The sequence below is a fragment of the Battus philenor genome, unplaced genomic scaffold (assembly GCF_028537555.1).
Source record: "Battus philenor isolate CCGP_79_NKW_IND1 unplaced genomic scaffold, ilBatPhil1.0.hap1 SCAF_3, whole genome shotgun sequence".
NCBI classification, from domain to species: domain Eukaryota; kingdom Metazoa; phylum Arthropoda; class Insecta; order Lepidoptera; family Papilionidae; genus Battus; species Battus philenor.
The window spans coordinates 16987407-17002497 of record NW_027181693.1 but is presented as its reverse complement, the minus strand read 5'-3'; the positions used below and the strand labels follow the sequence as shown (position 1 = coordinate 17002497).

At 37.6% G+C, this 15091-nt stretch overlaps 1 protein-coding gene across 1 annotated transcript in view; it reads right to left on the bottom strand.

Moving 5' to 3' along the window:
- Corin (corin serine peptidase) overlaps window positions 1-14345 on the bottom strand; it is a 69441-nt gene extending 55096 nt beyond the window's left edge. The window contains exons 1-3 of the mRNA XM_068770551.1: window positions 14263-14345; window positions 4186-4390; window positions 1736-2380 (exon numbers count right to left, since the gene is read on the bottom strand). Coding sequence (XP_068626652.1) covers window positions 1736-2380; window positions 4186-4390; window positions 14263-14318 — 906 coding nt within the window. The 5' untranslated portion in view covers window positions 14319-14345. The remainder of the gene's footprint in view (window positions 1-1735; window positions 2381-4185; window positions 4391-14262) is intronic.
- Window positions 14346-15091: the final 746 nt, after the last annotated feature.

Here is a 15091-nt window from a genome sequence, read left to right as displayed (position 1 = left end):
TTTATTATCTGTCCATGCAGACTGCTATGAGAAACTATTCGCCAGTCGCATTTTAATATAAAAAAAAATTATAACATATTTTAAAGTAATCACTTTATGTAAGGTGTTTGGAAATAGTAATAGATTAGAAATAGAATTAGAACTTTAACGTATCTATCGTCGTTTTAACTCATAGAAGCTATCTGGAAGGCATAGGGCTTTCATTAAGATATCTGTGGGAGTATTTACCATAATAGCCGCCCTTAGCAGGCAAGTTGGCGATGGCAATGTGGTGTTATGGTAAGCAGAGGACGCTGCTCCAATTCTCTGAAACTTGTTTGTGAGCAGTGGAAATCCTATATAATTAATGCAAAAAGCTTGAATTATGTAATATGAAAAGTTACATTCCTCCACCACTGAGTTACGAGAGCTAGATATAGTGATATAGTATTTAAAACAATTCATACGAAGGCTGTATTATTATTTAAATAAAAAGATATACAGTGTGCGTATAACAATCTGTTCCATCGCGTGTGCAACTGAATACGCCGCAAAGCGATTACGGGCTCGACTGCGGCTGTAAATTTTAGCGGACAACTCGAAAGCGTCGCTTTTATGTGGACGGCGTTATGCTAAATGTGACAAACGAATAGTTATTTTCATTTTAATTATTGCGGAATCTTAATTCACTTAACACACAGAGAAAAAGTGGAAGACTATTAGAAATATTAATTTCACATCTAGAAACTTCGGAGTTTGACAGTTTGCTCTGAAATTCGCAAGTTTGACAATTCGATTTCAACTTCACACTTTTGACAGTGAACGTGCACGTTTTATGATTACGACAAATGGAAAAGTAAAATATTATATATTTTTTAAAGAAAAATTCTTTTATACATTAGAACCTCTTTTTATAATATGTACACAGAAAGAAAAACTAGAAGACTATTAAAACTGCTTATTTGTCAGTTTTCTATGAACTTGACAAGTTTGACAGTTTGCTTTGAAGTCTCCGCAGGTTTGTCTAATTGCTATGAACTTCAGATTGTCATTTTATATCGCCATTTAACAGCTTGTTTGGTAATTATTATCTATCAAAAGAATATTTGTTTCATATTTTTTAAATACAATTATCTATTTAAAATAGCTATAAGTATATTTACTTTTTCTATTGTAATGCGACAGGCTGTTAAAAATAACTTCTAGTAGGGAAAAGTATGTAAGGCAGTTACAAGCTTTTAAGTTTTGAATATCAGTTGCAATTTACTTGAATATAATTTCAAATTACGAAGGTTGAAATGTTTACTATTGTTTAAAATATTTGAATTTAATATATTTACTTCCTAATTATTTTATATTGTATGCACAGTTCTTGAAAGTCATAAGCATATCTAGCGTATATTTTCTGAGTAAATCGTTCTATGCTTAAAGATTCTATGCCTTATAATCAACTTGTAGTCCAACTTGAAGTCATTTGTGATTTTATTTTTATCCACTTCGGATCATATACATTGAACACTTTTACGACAAGAGAAGAATTCGGGAAGAGAATAATTTGATAAGAACTCTAGCTAGACGACGACGCTACGAGGCATCAAAAAGCACTTAATGTAAGATTAGTCTATAACAAAGTAAGACCTTCTTTGTGATCAATTTTACAAAATCCTTTATACAGTATTAGACAAATTCATTCCCACGGTTTATACCCAATTAAAAAGTGCTTAATATTACAAGATATTAAAGAAAGGTTACTTACTCTGTGGTGCAAGGACATGTTGCTGCCGTTCTGAAACCTGACAATGGTCTGCAGCGACGCGGGTGTAGACATACTCTTCGTTATAGAAGAGTTTCCGGACTCTTTCTCCTGTTGCTCTTTCAACAACAATCCGCGTGCTATTTTTGCGTTCAAACTCTTGTTGACGTGCTGATGGGGTAGCAGTGGCGCCTCCATCGTTTTTGTTGTATATGACGGCGATGATGTCTGGCTGAACGAATCAGACGACACGTTTGAATCCTGCCGAACACTTATGTTCGACCCGGAGCTCGGAGACCGCTTCATCTGAGCTGGAGGTGGTGTATACGGGGTATCTGGTATTTTCTGGGGTGGTCTCCTCGGTACTGGAGGCTGTGGGTTCTTGTTGCAGTCAAGACGAGGAGGTTGCGTCGGAATCGGTGGAACTGCTCGTCGGTTGCCGTTAGGGTCGGTGACCGGAGTCGCTGTGGCTGTAGGCCGAGGTGGTGTAGGTGGTGGTACGCGACGAGGTGGTTGTGGTGATGCTCGACGTGGTGGTGCTGGTGGGGGCACCGGTAGGGGAGCAGGCTGCACTACGGGTACTATCCTCTGCGGCACTGGTGGAGGCTGCGGTTGAACTGGCGGTTGCGCCGGTGGTGGTGGTTGTAACTAGGACAAATAAGAAATATTTAAAAAGAGGATTCTATTATTCAGTGTGGTTGGTACAAAAACCTTAAATTGCACATTTATTGACAATTAATCTACGGTACGCCCTATCCCAAAATCATGTAGTAAGTAAAAGTGTTCGCAAAATTCTGATAGAATTAAAATGAATTTTCCTTCTTTTCAACCGATACTAGACATAAGCCTCCTTCAAAGATCGCCATGATGACTGACCCTGCACTGCCTGCATCCTGCGACTTCTCAGGACCTTAACTATGTCGGCGGTTTACCTAGTGAGAAGCCTACCTAGGCTGTATTTACCGGCTCGTGGCCGCCAGTCAAGAACCTTTCGGTCCTAACAGCCATCGGTGCATGAATATTGTCCCCGCCCGCTGCCATTTCAGACGTGCAATTCGAGCTTCGTCAATTATTATAGTTCGTTTGCGGATCTTCTCATTTCTGATTTGATCTTGCAGAGAAACTTCGAGCATAGCCCTTACCATTACTTTCTGGTTGAATCTGTGCTTTCATATGAGACTTACGTCTTAGATACGTATGTCATCAACAGCAACAATGATCAAAGACCTTAGTCTTCAAATATGGCGTTATTTTGAATGAGAAGAGGTTTTGGAGCTTTCAAAACGCTACCCCTCTTAGTTGAATTCGGCGAGTGATCTCTTTCTCTAAGTTGTACTTATCAAGCTAGATCAAGTCGTCTATAACTTCGAGCGTAGCACCATCTATAAGTACTTTAGTACGTAACAAAAATCAAAATTGATAGAAGCAATATATATCCTTTATAAAAGTTATTATATCACAGCAATCAATGTTATACAAGAATTTTAAACGCGGCGTAGTAGGGAGATACCAATTAATCATTTCTCATTGTTCGAACGCAGCTGGATAGCCCGCGAACGATCCTTTGAATTTCACCGAAGTACCGCCCGCTAGCATCTTTTGATAGCAGCTTAAACAATTTAATCAACAAAACGGCATCCCATTCTTAAGCAGGTAGTTACAAAGAGTTTCGTGTCGATCGATCAAGTCAGCTAAAGTGCCTACTTTTCATTAATATATAAACTTTCTGGTATTTAAGTATATCTTTGTACTATATTTTATAATATTACTATGAAAGATTTTATATATCATTCCTTAAAATAGGTATCTTTATATAAGAAAAAAGCGTCAAAAGCTTCACACATATGTATACATACACACACACACATATATACATATATATATACATAAATATATATATATATAAGTGTGTGTGTGTGCGCGTGAAGAGATGCTTGTTTTAAACCTTGGATGAAACCACAAACAACAACACATTTTTTAATAAAGTTTAATAATACAGATATACATATACACTATATAAGATATAGTCTAAATAAAATCAAAATAATCAAGCAAAATTATTGTCAAGAATTTTCGTCATATAAATATCGGTTTATTGAATAATTAACTTTTTCCTTAAATTTACCAATAAGGCTTCGCGGAATTTTATTAAAAAATCTGATGCAATCGAAACTCTGGTACAGTAAGTTTTTCACGATGCTTTGTAAATACACTATGAACATCTATTGTTTTAACTTTATTGTTATTATTATTAACGTACAAAATATTATTATTAATAAATTTTGATACCACTGTAAGAATATTGACCTCTTTAAACCGCTTTCTCAAGGAAAGCTTTAAAAATATTAATTTAAAATTTAATAATATTATTTTTATTAAAAAAAATCGTAGTTTTTACCTAATAAACGAGATAAAAGTAACGAAAAAATTAGTAAAGGAGTCTAAATGCTTACCTTCACATGAGGCCTGGGCGGCGCCAGGCGCGAGGGAGGGCAGTAGGGGAGCGCGTCAGAGGGACAATACACGAAGCCTGTAGGCCGCTGTTGCTGTGAAGCGCATGCAGCTGTGGAATGTCTCCGTGGTGCACCTGCACTCGGCCGTAGCAGTTCCAGAAGCTTCTCACCCGGCGTTGCTGCCAAACTTCCGGCTCGTCCGCACCTGGACCATAGAACATCCAAAGTAAAGATTAAATTGCCATAGAAAACGTTTACAATAATACTTTTGTATTCTTATTGCGTATAGTGAACCAAAACATCAATAACAAAGACTTTCTGTATTATATAGACTGAATTTTGAATAAAAAACTCGTTGGCGTGTAACGTTGCAAGTTAACGTCCCATAAATCTTAGTTAAAATTTTAACCAAAAAAATATAATCACGAGAAACGTCTCATAAATCGCAATACAGCAAAAAATTGTTCAACCCTTAGCGGGCAACGGTACGTCTCAAGTGGCGTGGGGTCGTGGGAGCGTGCTATTGGTTTAACGGATCTTTGTTTTTATAACAAAAATTCCTATGCGCCCGCGCACCAGCGACAGCAGTTCACATTTGCCAGGAGAAGGATCCAGGCCTCGGTCGCGTTCACTAGCTAGGTGTCGTCTCACGCACCGACGCACACTCTTTGTGTCGGTTGCGTTCACCAGCTATGTGTCTTCACACGCGCCGGGGCCAGTTAGAATTTACGTTATAAATTCACGCCTTGGTCCTATTCATTCTCCGGGCATCATTTAGTTCACGCCACAACCTTTACATCGTCTCGCACCCCAAGGGGTAAGTGTTGAACAAATATTATGAAGACATCATTATTAAGTAGCGTTGATCTATAAGTTAGAGCTCAACATTTTGTCTGTGTCCATAGTTCCATCATTATGTATTCATTATTACTTTTCAATTTGTTTAATTGTTTATCTCTCCTATTATTGTTTTACATGCTTTACATTTTGTAACTCCGTTCTGACAGTAAACAATCACATCAACTGCTTTCGGCTTCTTTCCTTCCTTCATCGCAAGCCATCTCGGGGTTTACTGTCAGCGGAGCAAATTGTACATATACTTATATATGTATATCATAACTGTGACATTCATTCACAGGTGCGAGTTTTAGACTGCAAAGTTTACACTGCGAGTTTTACGCTGCAACTTTGATACTGCTATCTTTACACTGCAAAGTTTATACTACGAGTTTTAGACTGCAAGTTTTACACAGCAAGATTTACACCGTTGGAATTATATCACCGTGCACCGGAACCGACACATACTGCAACCTACCGGCGCTCCCTGCTCTCGACTTGCTGCCGCCTGACCAGTCCTGGGAGATCGTGCGGCTGCCTACCACAACCACCATCAGGGGAGTACTGAGCTGCGGTGCAAAATTAGACCAGGCCTTCTGCCCACTACCCTTAGTTAATTAAATACATATATATAATTCTTCCAGGCCTTTTTGTTGCCAACTACCCTTTATTAATTCAAAATATATATTTATTTTTTCAAACGGCACACTGGCGCCCTTAACGTGGTATTAAAAGGTCTGATTTTGCATTGTAGTGTAGTTATGTGATTGTTTTTTTTATTTAATTAATTTTGTAAAACGTTATTTTTGCCTTTTCTACTGCCAGCAACTGAAGTGTACATCCTTCACTTAAAAAAGTTTTTGTTTAGTTTAACATACATTTTGTTCTTATGTTGTAACTTTTTTTGCTTCTGCTATTTTTTCATAGGACCGTACACATTAGTTGCAGGTTTACGCATCATTTTCATATTTTTTGTGTTATTTTTTTTTAAATCTTATACTAGCAACCATAACGTTCGTTAGTGAATTTGTTACAGAACGGAGTAGATTGAGTAGAATACTTGTTCAACACCTTCCTTATTGTGGTGCATTTAATTTTTTATTCTTTCTCTCTTTACCAATTTATAAAAATAGATTAAACATGGCGCTCTTGTTAACAACTTACGTAAACAAATCGCTACACTGGGTCCTCTTTTTCCTTCTGAGGATGTTTTATACTAATAGAGTCAATCAAATTTCGGACGATTCCGATAGCGCAGAAGACGTGCTTGTTAAGACATACGTTATTCTTGATTCTTTATGTAAAATGTATAATTAAAAATAATTCTCTCTTAGTGTATGTATTAGAAAACATGGCCGGTAAAAATGTTGGAACATGGCACATAAAGGATTTAAAAATAATAGGTTTGAATAAATAATAAACATAATGCGACACAACATAAACTAAAACATTACCATTAACCGCGTAATATTTCGTTTGGGTTATTAGAATGAATCTATAACCTTCATAATTGTTTGGTCGCGTTAGTAATCCTTATAATGATTACTATTGCTAGTTTGTTTGCGAGAAGTATGAAAGAATGAGTTTAAAAGGATAAAAATGAAATTGTTATCAATAAGTTCGGATTTTATTTCTTTTAAATGAAATAAAATCCTTCGGTGACGCGCGGGGTAATGTAACGTTGCAAGTTAACGTCCCATAAATCTTAGTTAAAATTTTAACCAAAAAAATATAATCACGAGAAACGTCTCATAAATCGCAATACAGCAAAAAATTGTTCAACCCTTAGCGGGCAACGGTACGTCTCAAGTGGCGTGGGGTCGTGGGAGCGTGCTATTGGTTTAACGGATCTTTGTTTTTATAACAAAAATTCCTATGCGCCCGCGCACCAGCGACAGCAGTTCACATTTGCCAGGAGAAGGATCCAGGCCTCGGTCGCGTTCACTAGCTAGGTGTCGTCTCACGCACCGACGCACACTCTTTGTGTCGGTTGCGTTCACCAGCTATGTGTCTTCACACGCGCCGGGGCCAGTTAGAATTTACGTTATAAATTCACGCCTTGGTCCTATTCATTCTCCGGGCATCATTTAGTTCACGCCACAACCTTTACATCGTCTCGCACCCCAAGGGGTAAGTGTTGAACAAATATTATGAAGACATCATTATTAAGTAGCGTTGATCTATAAGTTAGAGCTCAACATTTTGTCTGTGTCCATAGTTCCATCATTATGTATTCATTATTACTTTTCAATTTGTTTAATTGTTTATCTCTCCTATTATTGTTTTACATGCTTTACATTTTGTAACTCCGTTCTGACAGTAAACAATCACATCAACTGCTTTCGGCTTCTTTCCTTCCTTCATCGCAAGCCATCTCGGGGTTTACTGTCAGCGGAGCAAATTGTACATATACTTATATATGTATATCATAACTGTGACATTCATTCACAGGTGCGAGTTTTAGACTGCAAAGTTTACACTGCGAGTTTTACGCTGCAACTTTGATACTGCTATCTTTACACTGCAAAGTTTATACTACGAGTTTTAGACTGCAAGTTTTACACAGCAAGATTTACACCGTTGGAATTATATCACCGTGCACCGGAACCGACACATACTGCAACCTACCGGCGCTCCCTGCTCTCGACTTGCTGCCGCCTGACCAGTCCTGGGAGATCGTGCGGCTGCCTACCACAACCACCATCAGGGGAGTACTGAGCTGCGGTGCAAAATTAGACCAGGCCTTCTGCCCACTACCCTTAGTTAATTAAATACATATATATAATTCTTCCAGGCCTTTTTGTTGCCAACTACCCTTTATTAATTCAAAATATATATTTATTTTTTCAAACGGCACAGGCGTTTTATTAATTATCTCTCCCATCTTCTTTTTCCAATCGGACAACAATATTCACGGATTCACGACATCCGTACACGATTTTAATTCCTTCCACACGAAAGTTTTGATACTACTTTATAGTTCGAACAGCCAATATACAGAACTACCTTCTAACGTCGTTTCCAGCTTAATAAAACTTAGCAGTATTCCATGCAAGAATAAAAAGGTTTATTATAGGCAAGCACGTAGCACCGTAGACTTCGTTATCATTTAACATCAGGCGAGACAGAGGTCGATTGCATGTAGTCGCCTAACATAGCTATGATCAAATCTGAATTGATAGTTACGGAATTAAAATGAAAGTAATCTAATAAATATAAAACTCCTTTAATGTTGAACAACCGTAGCTCGTAGAACCCCGTAGCACCGTAGCAATCTTTAACTGCCGCTACGAGATATCGTAGCACTGCTACGAAAGTGTGTGTAGTAAAATCTATTAATAAACTATTTAGCTCGTCACGTCCGTCTCCACTCGAGACGGCCTCCGGGACGAGGCGTCAAGTGGAGCTCTGGAAAGCTCTTGTGAAATCATTAAGTGCTCTCGTCTTCATTGGACATTAGGACATTCTGATGATCTTTTTAGCAGGTATATTTTCGCTATATAGCTTGAATAATTTGAAATTTTTACTCTGCTATTGATACTGCCAGGAAAATATACTATTTATTTCAGTTATTTCCACAGCATTATCTCCTATGGATTTTTGTTTTGGGGTAGAAGTGCGGATATTAAAAATATGTTTTGAAAAAGAGGGCCATACAGTGGCCTCACAATATATTTATTATAATACTTAGTACGTTTACAATATTTATAACAATTTATAAAATACCGGACGTCCATAGTAATATTTTATTTAGTCTATATCTGGTAAAGTGTATATGAATCTGTGTTAAACTTAATTAAAAGATGTGTTCTTATACAGTTTCTTCCTGTTTTTTTCTTTTCGTCTATAACTTCTTGCGAAGCAGAGTAGGATCAAAAATAAAACAGAATCAATAAGTTTCATGTTGATGATACACGGCATCATAAATCCGCTATTCAATTTATTTTTTATTTAAATTTCACTCTCATTACTTTTATTTATATTCCATACTTTTAAGTTTATGGTTGAGATTCTTATTATATGAATAAGTATATGGAGGATATTCGAATGCACATTTTCAAGGGAAATTCCCCTAGAGCTTGTAGATTTTGAAATATTGAAAAAGTCTTTCAAGATAATTAGGACCAAGTTATGAAGGATGTACTGGATAAAAATGATGCACGATGTTTAGTTTCGATTACTATTATGTATTTTTATTTCAAGGTATCTTCTTTGTTTAAAACAACTCCCTTACAATGTCCAGTTTTTAATATTATAGCTCGTGCGACGTGTCGTATTTTGACAGTTTCGTAACATTTTTGACATTGACATTTTGATTCACTTTATACAGGATGACTAGGGTGACAAATAAGCTTAACATTCATATCTTTAAAGTGTTTCTTACATCTAATCTCCTTGTATAACTTCAATGGTTACCATACAGTTTCGTAGAAACCTCTTATATTCAGCTAACATAGTAGCAGCTTCCGCACATGCAGTGGTAGTCGTGCAATAAAGTGCACCGCCCGCCAGCCCGCTGATAAATGCGTATGCGGCAAACAATGCGAATTTCACAACAGCCACCGTCAAATCACTCAACACGTGTTTCACCCCTCCACGGGGCATCTTCAGGAGTTATGTTACACCGATTAGTATCAAACTCTGTGTTTGTAAATTGGCTAAATATTGTTCCTTTTCTTACTTAGGATGGACTTCTGCAAGGTAACGCCTGATTCCATTAAATAGTAGCAGCGTCTTTGGCATCTAATATGATATGTATTGTATTCTGTATGTTATTATTTTCAGCAGTTAGACGTCTACTACAAGGCATAGGCTTCCCTCAAAGCCTGCCATCACGATGACCAATGTTACTGACCTCATCCAGCGAATTTTCATGAACTTAACTACGTCTTCGATTCACCTAGTGGGGGCGCACTCACGTCACGTCTACAGGTTCGAGGTCTCCCCTCGTGAACCTTTCAGCTCCCATGGCCAACGATTACACGATCGATTAGCCCCTTGTACTGCCACTATAGGCGAGAAATTCTTCGAGCTAAAAAGCCTAAAAGGCTCTCTAATGACGTCTAAGCACTGGTAGACGTCACGAATGGGATCACTATATGCACTGAGGGGAAGTCGCTTGAAGCGAGCAGCACAAGAACAGTCTGAAAAACTTATTTGTGACCCTGGTCCCAACTAATTAGGGGTACGAGAGGCCTCCAATAGCGGAGGCCAAAAAAAACAACAGTTATCGTAGTAATCTTTAAGCGAGGCCACGCCCTACATTGGGCATCTATCCGCTGATATGTCAATTCACAGTCCGTGGTTTTATATCATATTTGATTTTGTATATAATATTTTAGTAACTGTCAATGAGTGATCGAAATAAATTCTACTTTTTTATGGTTTATAGGCGAAGCTTTTGACCTCTGTCTCGCCTGGTACATGCTTACTTTGAAGAAACCTATTCACTTTTGCTTGGAAGACTCCTAAGTTATAATTGTCTGGAAACAATGACTCCAGTACGTTGTTTCACTTCTTGGCTATCCGCACTATAAAGGTATTAGCAAAACGCTTAGAGCAGGTGGAAGAAAGGAGGTGGTGGAATTATTTGGTGTAATTCAGACGCATACTCTCTAAAATACAGCCTGTACAATACCCGTAAACTCAAAGCTTTGATGCTCTTGTATATATATATATATATATATATATATACATTCATATATATATGTATAAATGTCCTTTTGCATGTCCTTTATATACTTGTAAATTATACAATTGATCATATGATGATCTTTAGTAAAGTTGTTGTGCATGAGTCCACGAAGGTTTCTAAGTTAGTGTCATTATTTTTGGTAGATGGCGCCACTGTCGGTCCTATGAATTTCATTTATTGCCGTATCATTTCATACTTATTTGAATTTATGTAAAATTATTTAACTCAAAATGAACACCGCAAAACTATATCAAAAAATATTTTAATTGGTGGCGTAGCGATATGAGCAGGCTACAGCTATTAGTACGATATTAAAACGCGATTACATTCTTCGTTTAAATATATCCATCAAATATAAATCAAAGTGTTTAAGAACATTATATCAGTGTACGAACAGTGTAGCCGCAGCTCTAATGAGTCCATTGTCCTTCACGTCGCTTCGCGTCGTTATCATTGAACGCGTCACCTAACATAGCTTCGCTATATGTTACAGTGCTAACACTTTTAACATTTTTTTATATGGCCCCTATTGGGGGCCTCTCTTACCCCTAACTTTTTGGGATCAGGGACTTTATTGTTCAATAATTTTTTCTGTCTTTTCTTTATTTACCACTCTCTTTCACGCGTCACAATATCTTTCATTCTTTACTTTTGTCCTTCACAATATCTTTCGTTTTGCTCTTTTATACCTTCTTTCTTTCCTCGCCTGTCTTCCATCATCTTCTTACTCTATGGTAGTAATTTTATCTTACATTTATTTTAACTTTATTTACACATTTATTTTACTTTCTTAATTCTTTATTACACATTTCTTTTTCTATTTCTTATTATTAGTAAACTATTTATTTTGTGCAAAGTTCATTAAGTACCTTAGTATATACAGTTTTATTTCTTTCAACCGTATCCCTCGCCACCCCACGAGCGAAAGATAGGAATGATGGGCGAAGGTTGTCGTCGCCCATCATAACGGCGATGCTCTCTATGTCTATCTTTAGCTTTGTTTCAGTCTCTAGGACACACTTTTAACATTTATAGCTAGTGCTACAATATATCGAGAGATTCGATAAAAATTGTCGAACGAAAAATTTTTATTTTTTTTCTCTTTCATTCAACTCTTGTCATGGTGGACACAGGGTTCAACGCTCTACGAAGCCGAAATTATCCGATTGTCTCTTTCTAAAGATCGAAGTGTAATGTTTATCGCTAGGTACTGTACTACCCTTTAAATCAAATACACCTGGTACCAGTCAAACTGGTATATTTTGAATTTCGTACCAGTTTCTAGACGTTTTTATATTAGAGTATCGTTTAAATTAGCACAGATTATAATAAAGATTCATGAGAAAAATATAAAAAGCAGTACTATCAAAGAACTTTGTTACTAAGGAAAAATAGAGTGGATAGGCCATAAAATAACAGAAGAGGTTAGAAATTTTAATAACATACGTATTAAAATATAGAGTCATAGTCATTTAGTTCACCGACTCCCACTGTAAGATATAGACCTGCTCCAAAGATCGTCATGATGACCAGTACTGCACTACCCAAATTAGCGAATTTACGCGACCTTAAGCATGTAGTTAATCCACGTAGTGGCAGTATCAAGCATCTTTTGACATTAACAGCCTATCAAATAAACCTTAAAAGAGCTTATTTTAAATCTAATATATAAAATTCTCGTGTCACGATGTTCGAACTTGAGCTCCTCCGAAACGGCTTGACCGATTTCTACCAAATTTTACATGCGTATTCAGTATGTCTGAGAATCGGCTACTATTTATTTTCCATACCCCTAAGTGATAAGGGTGGTCCACCGCTAAATTTTATTTTTAATTTTTTAGACAATTTTTTTGGTTTTTATTTTATTATGATACAGCATACAAAAATACATACAAACCTAAATTTTTACCCCTCTACGATCAACCCTTATTTTACATTTGTTAATTAAAAACTTTAGTTTTTTTTTTCAAAACAACGTTTGCGGAATCAGCTAGTGTATATATAAGATTAGGGGGGTACGATAGAGGGAGTAACGCGGGATGCGAGACGACGATCTTTCATACCGACAGCGACAGCCGAACAATTTATAACAACTGACTGGAACAGTGTATGAACATCTATACATGTTTATTTCATCCAATGCACAAAGCGGATTCTAAGTTTTTTAGACAAAGCAACAAAGAGCAGTTTCTAGTTGGAAAAACTTCAAACTTGGAAAAGATGGTCGGCGACGCACGTCAATTAAGAATTGAGATCCCTTATAATGGAATCTTTCAAGTAATGTTACTACGAGAGCATTTAATGGGTTCTTACCAGCCATTACAGCCATAAAACTTTTGTGTTGAATCATTAATGCGCATTCGAATTGCATTGAACGTCTATCGGCTTATATAATTATCGTCTGATGTTTTTAGAGGATTGGGTAGTGCGTAGAAAAGGATAGGACTCCTTGTCATCTCACTTCTATTCCAGCATCAGACAGATATTATCTTAGCTTGCATAGGATAATGACGGTGGTGGTGTCATAATTGTTGTCATATTAATCTATAATGTTTGAGAGCTCCATCTATTGTCTGTTATTATTTACTAATTCCAATGGCTTCGTTTAAAGGTGGTGATAATATTAAACAAAAAAACATTTATCCAAAACCGCCATCTAGTGATGGAGATGAACAAGGCTATTATGGATTAAAAGTAGTGGTAGTAATAACGATGGAAGTGGTGGAGTGGACCAGTGGTTAGTAATAGTGGTGGAGAAAGACATTGTGGTGATGGTGGATATAAAGATGGTCATGGTAGAAGAGATAATGATGGTGATTGAACAGACAGTGGAGGTGGTTAGTGGTAGTGGTCGAGGAAGTGATAGTAGTGGTAATGGAAGAGGAGGTAGTGGTGATGGATGAGATGATAACAGTGGTGGAAGATGAGATGATAGTGCTAGAAGTGATAATAATGGTGTTTGGATAGATAGTGGAGATGGTTTAAGAGGTGATTAGTGAAAGTGGACGAGGAAGATTTAATTGTGGTAATGGGGGATAAAATAGTAGTAATGGAAGACGAAGTCGTGGTTATGAAGGACAAAACGGTGGTGGTAGAAGAAATAGTGGTCGTGATAAAACAGATAGTAGAGGTGGAGTAAAAAGTCGTTAGTGGTAGTAGTGGAGGAAGAGATAGTAGTAGCGGTGGAAGTAGAGATCTTTGTGGCAGAAGAGATAGAGATAGTGATGGAACAGATAGTGGAGATAGCATAGGAGGCGTTTAGTGGTCGAGGAATAAATAGTTGTTGTAATGGTAGAGACAGTATTGATGATGGGAAAGATAGTAGTGGTGAACAAGGACGAGCTGATGGTGTTAGAAGAAATAGTGATCGTGATGGAATAGTTAATGGTAGTGGTATAAGAGGTAGTTAGTAGTAGGGTCGAAGAAAAGATATCAGATATTATGGAGATGTGGTGATAGACGAGATGGTGGTGGCAGTATTAACGTTAGTTGCAGTGAGGTTGGTAGTAATTGTGTTAATGACGACGATGATAGAAGGTACTCACCGATTTCTGGCAGAATCCGTGTCGTCGTCCGCGGCGCCATCAGGCTGTAGATGCATGCCGCTTTGCGCCCACGTCACCGTCAACCAGTCTGGAAGGACCACGAAAATTACAATCCATGTCCATGTGATGACAAAAGTGAATGATTCTTTAGATTGTAAATTATGAACAAAAAAATTACGTGATTTAAAATTAAATTCAAAAATTCTTATACGACTTTAAATGGATTTATGGCGGCATCGTTGATTCACTAAGGAGTCCCACTACGTCGGACTGTCCTTAGTGAATCAACGATGTGACCTAAGCTAGCGGCCCTGATCCCCGGTCGCTCGGCGCGCGCGTCTCACTCACTCTCGGTCCGGCCGCACATCAGCGCACACGCAAGCCCGCCGTAATATACTCTCGCTCCGACGCGCCTGCCTTTGTACAGTGGTTGTGTGAACAATAAATTAGGATATTTAATGGATTCAGGCGTTACATTGCGGAAGTCCATCCTAAATAAGAAAGGACCAAGTTAAGTTAAGGCCCGAGTTTCACTCGGTGTTTGGCACTAATCGGTGTAGCAACTCCTGAAGATGCCCCGTGGAGGGGTGAAACACGCGTTGAGTGAATTTACGGTGGCGGTTGTGTAGTTGGCATTGTCTGTCGCATGCGCATTTACGAGCGGGCTGGCGGGCGGTGCACTTTCATGCACGACAACCACTGCATGTGCGGAAGTGGCTAGATATTGGTCCTTTCTTATTTAATAAATTAGGATTTTCTCAAAAGCATCCGTTTATTTCATTTCACCACGACAGATTACATCAAAGAATAGACGAAGGAAACTCAGAGA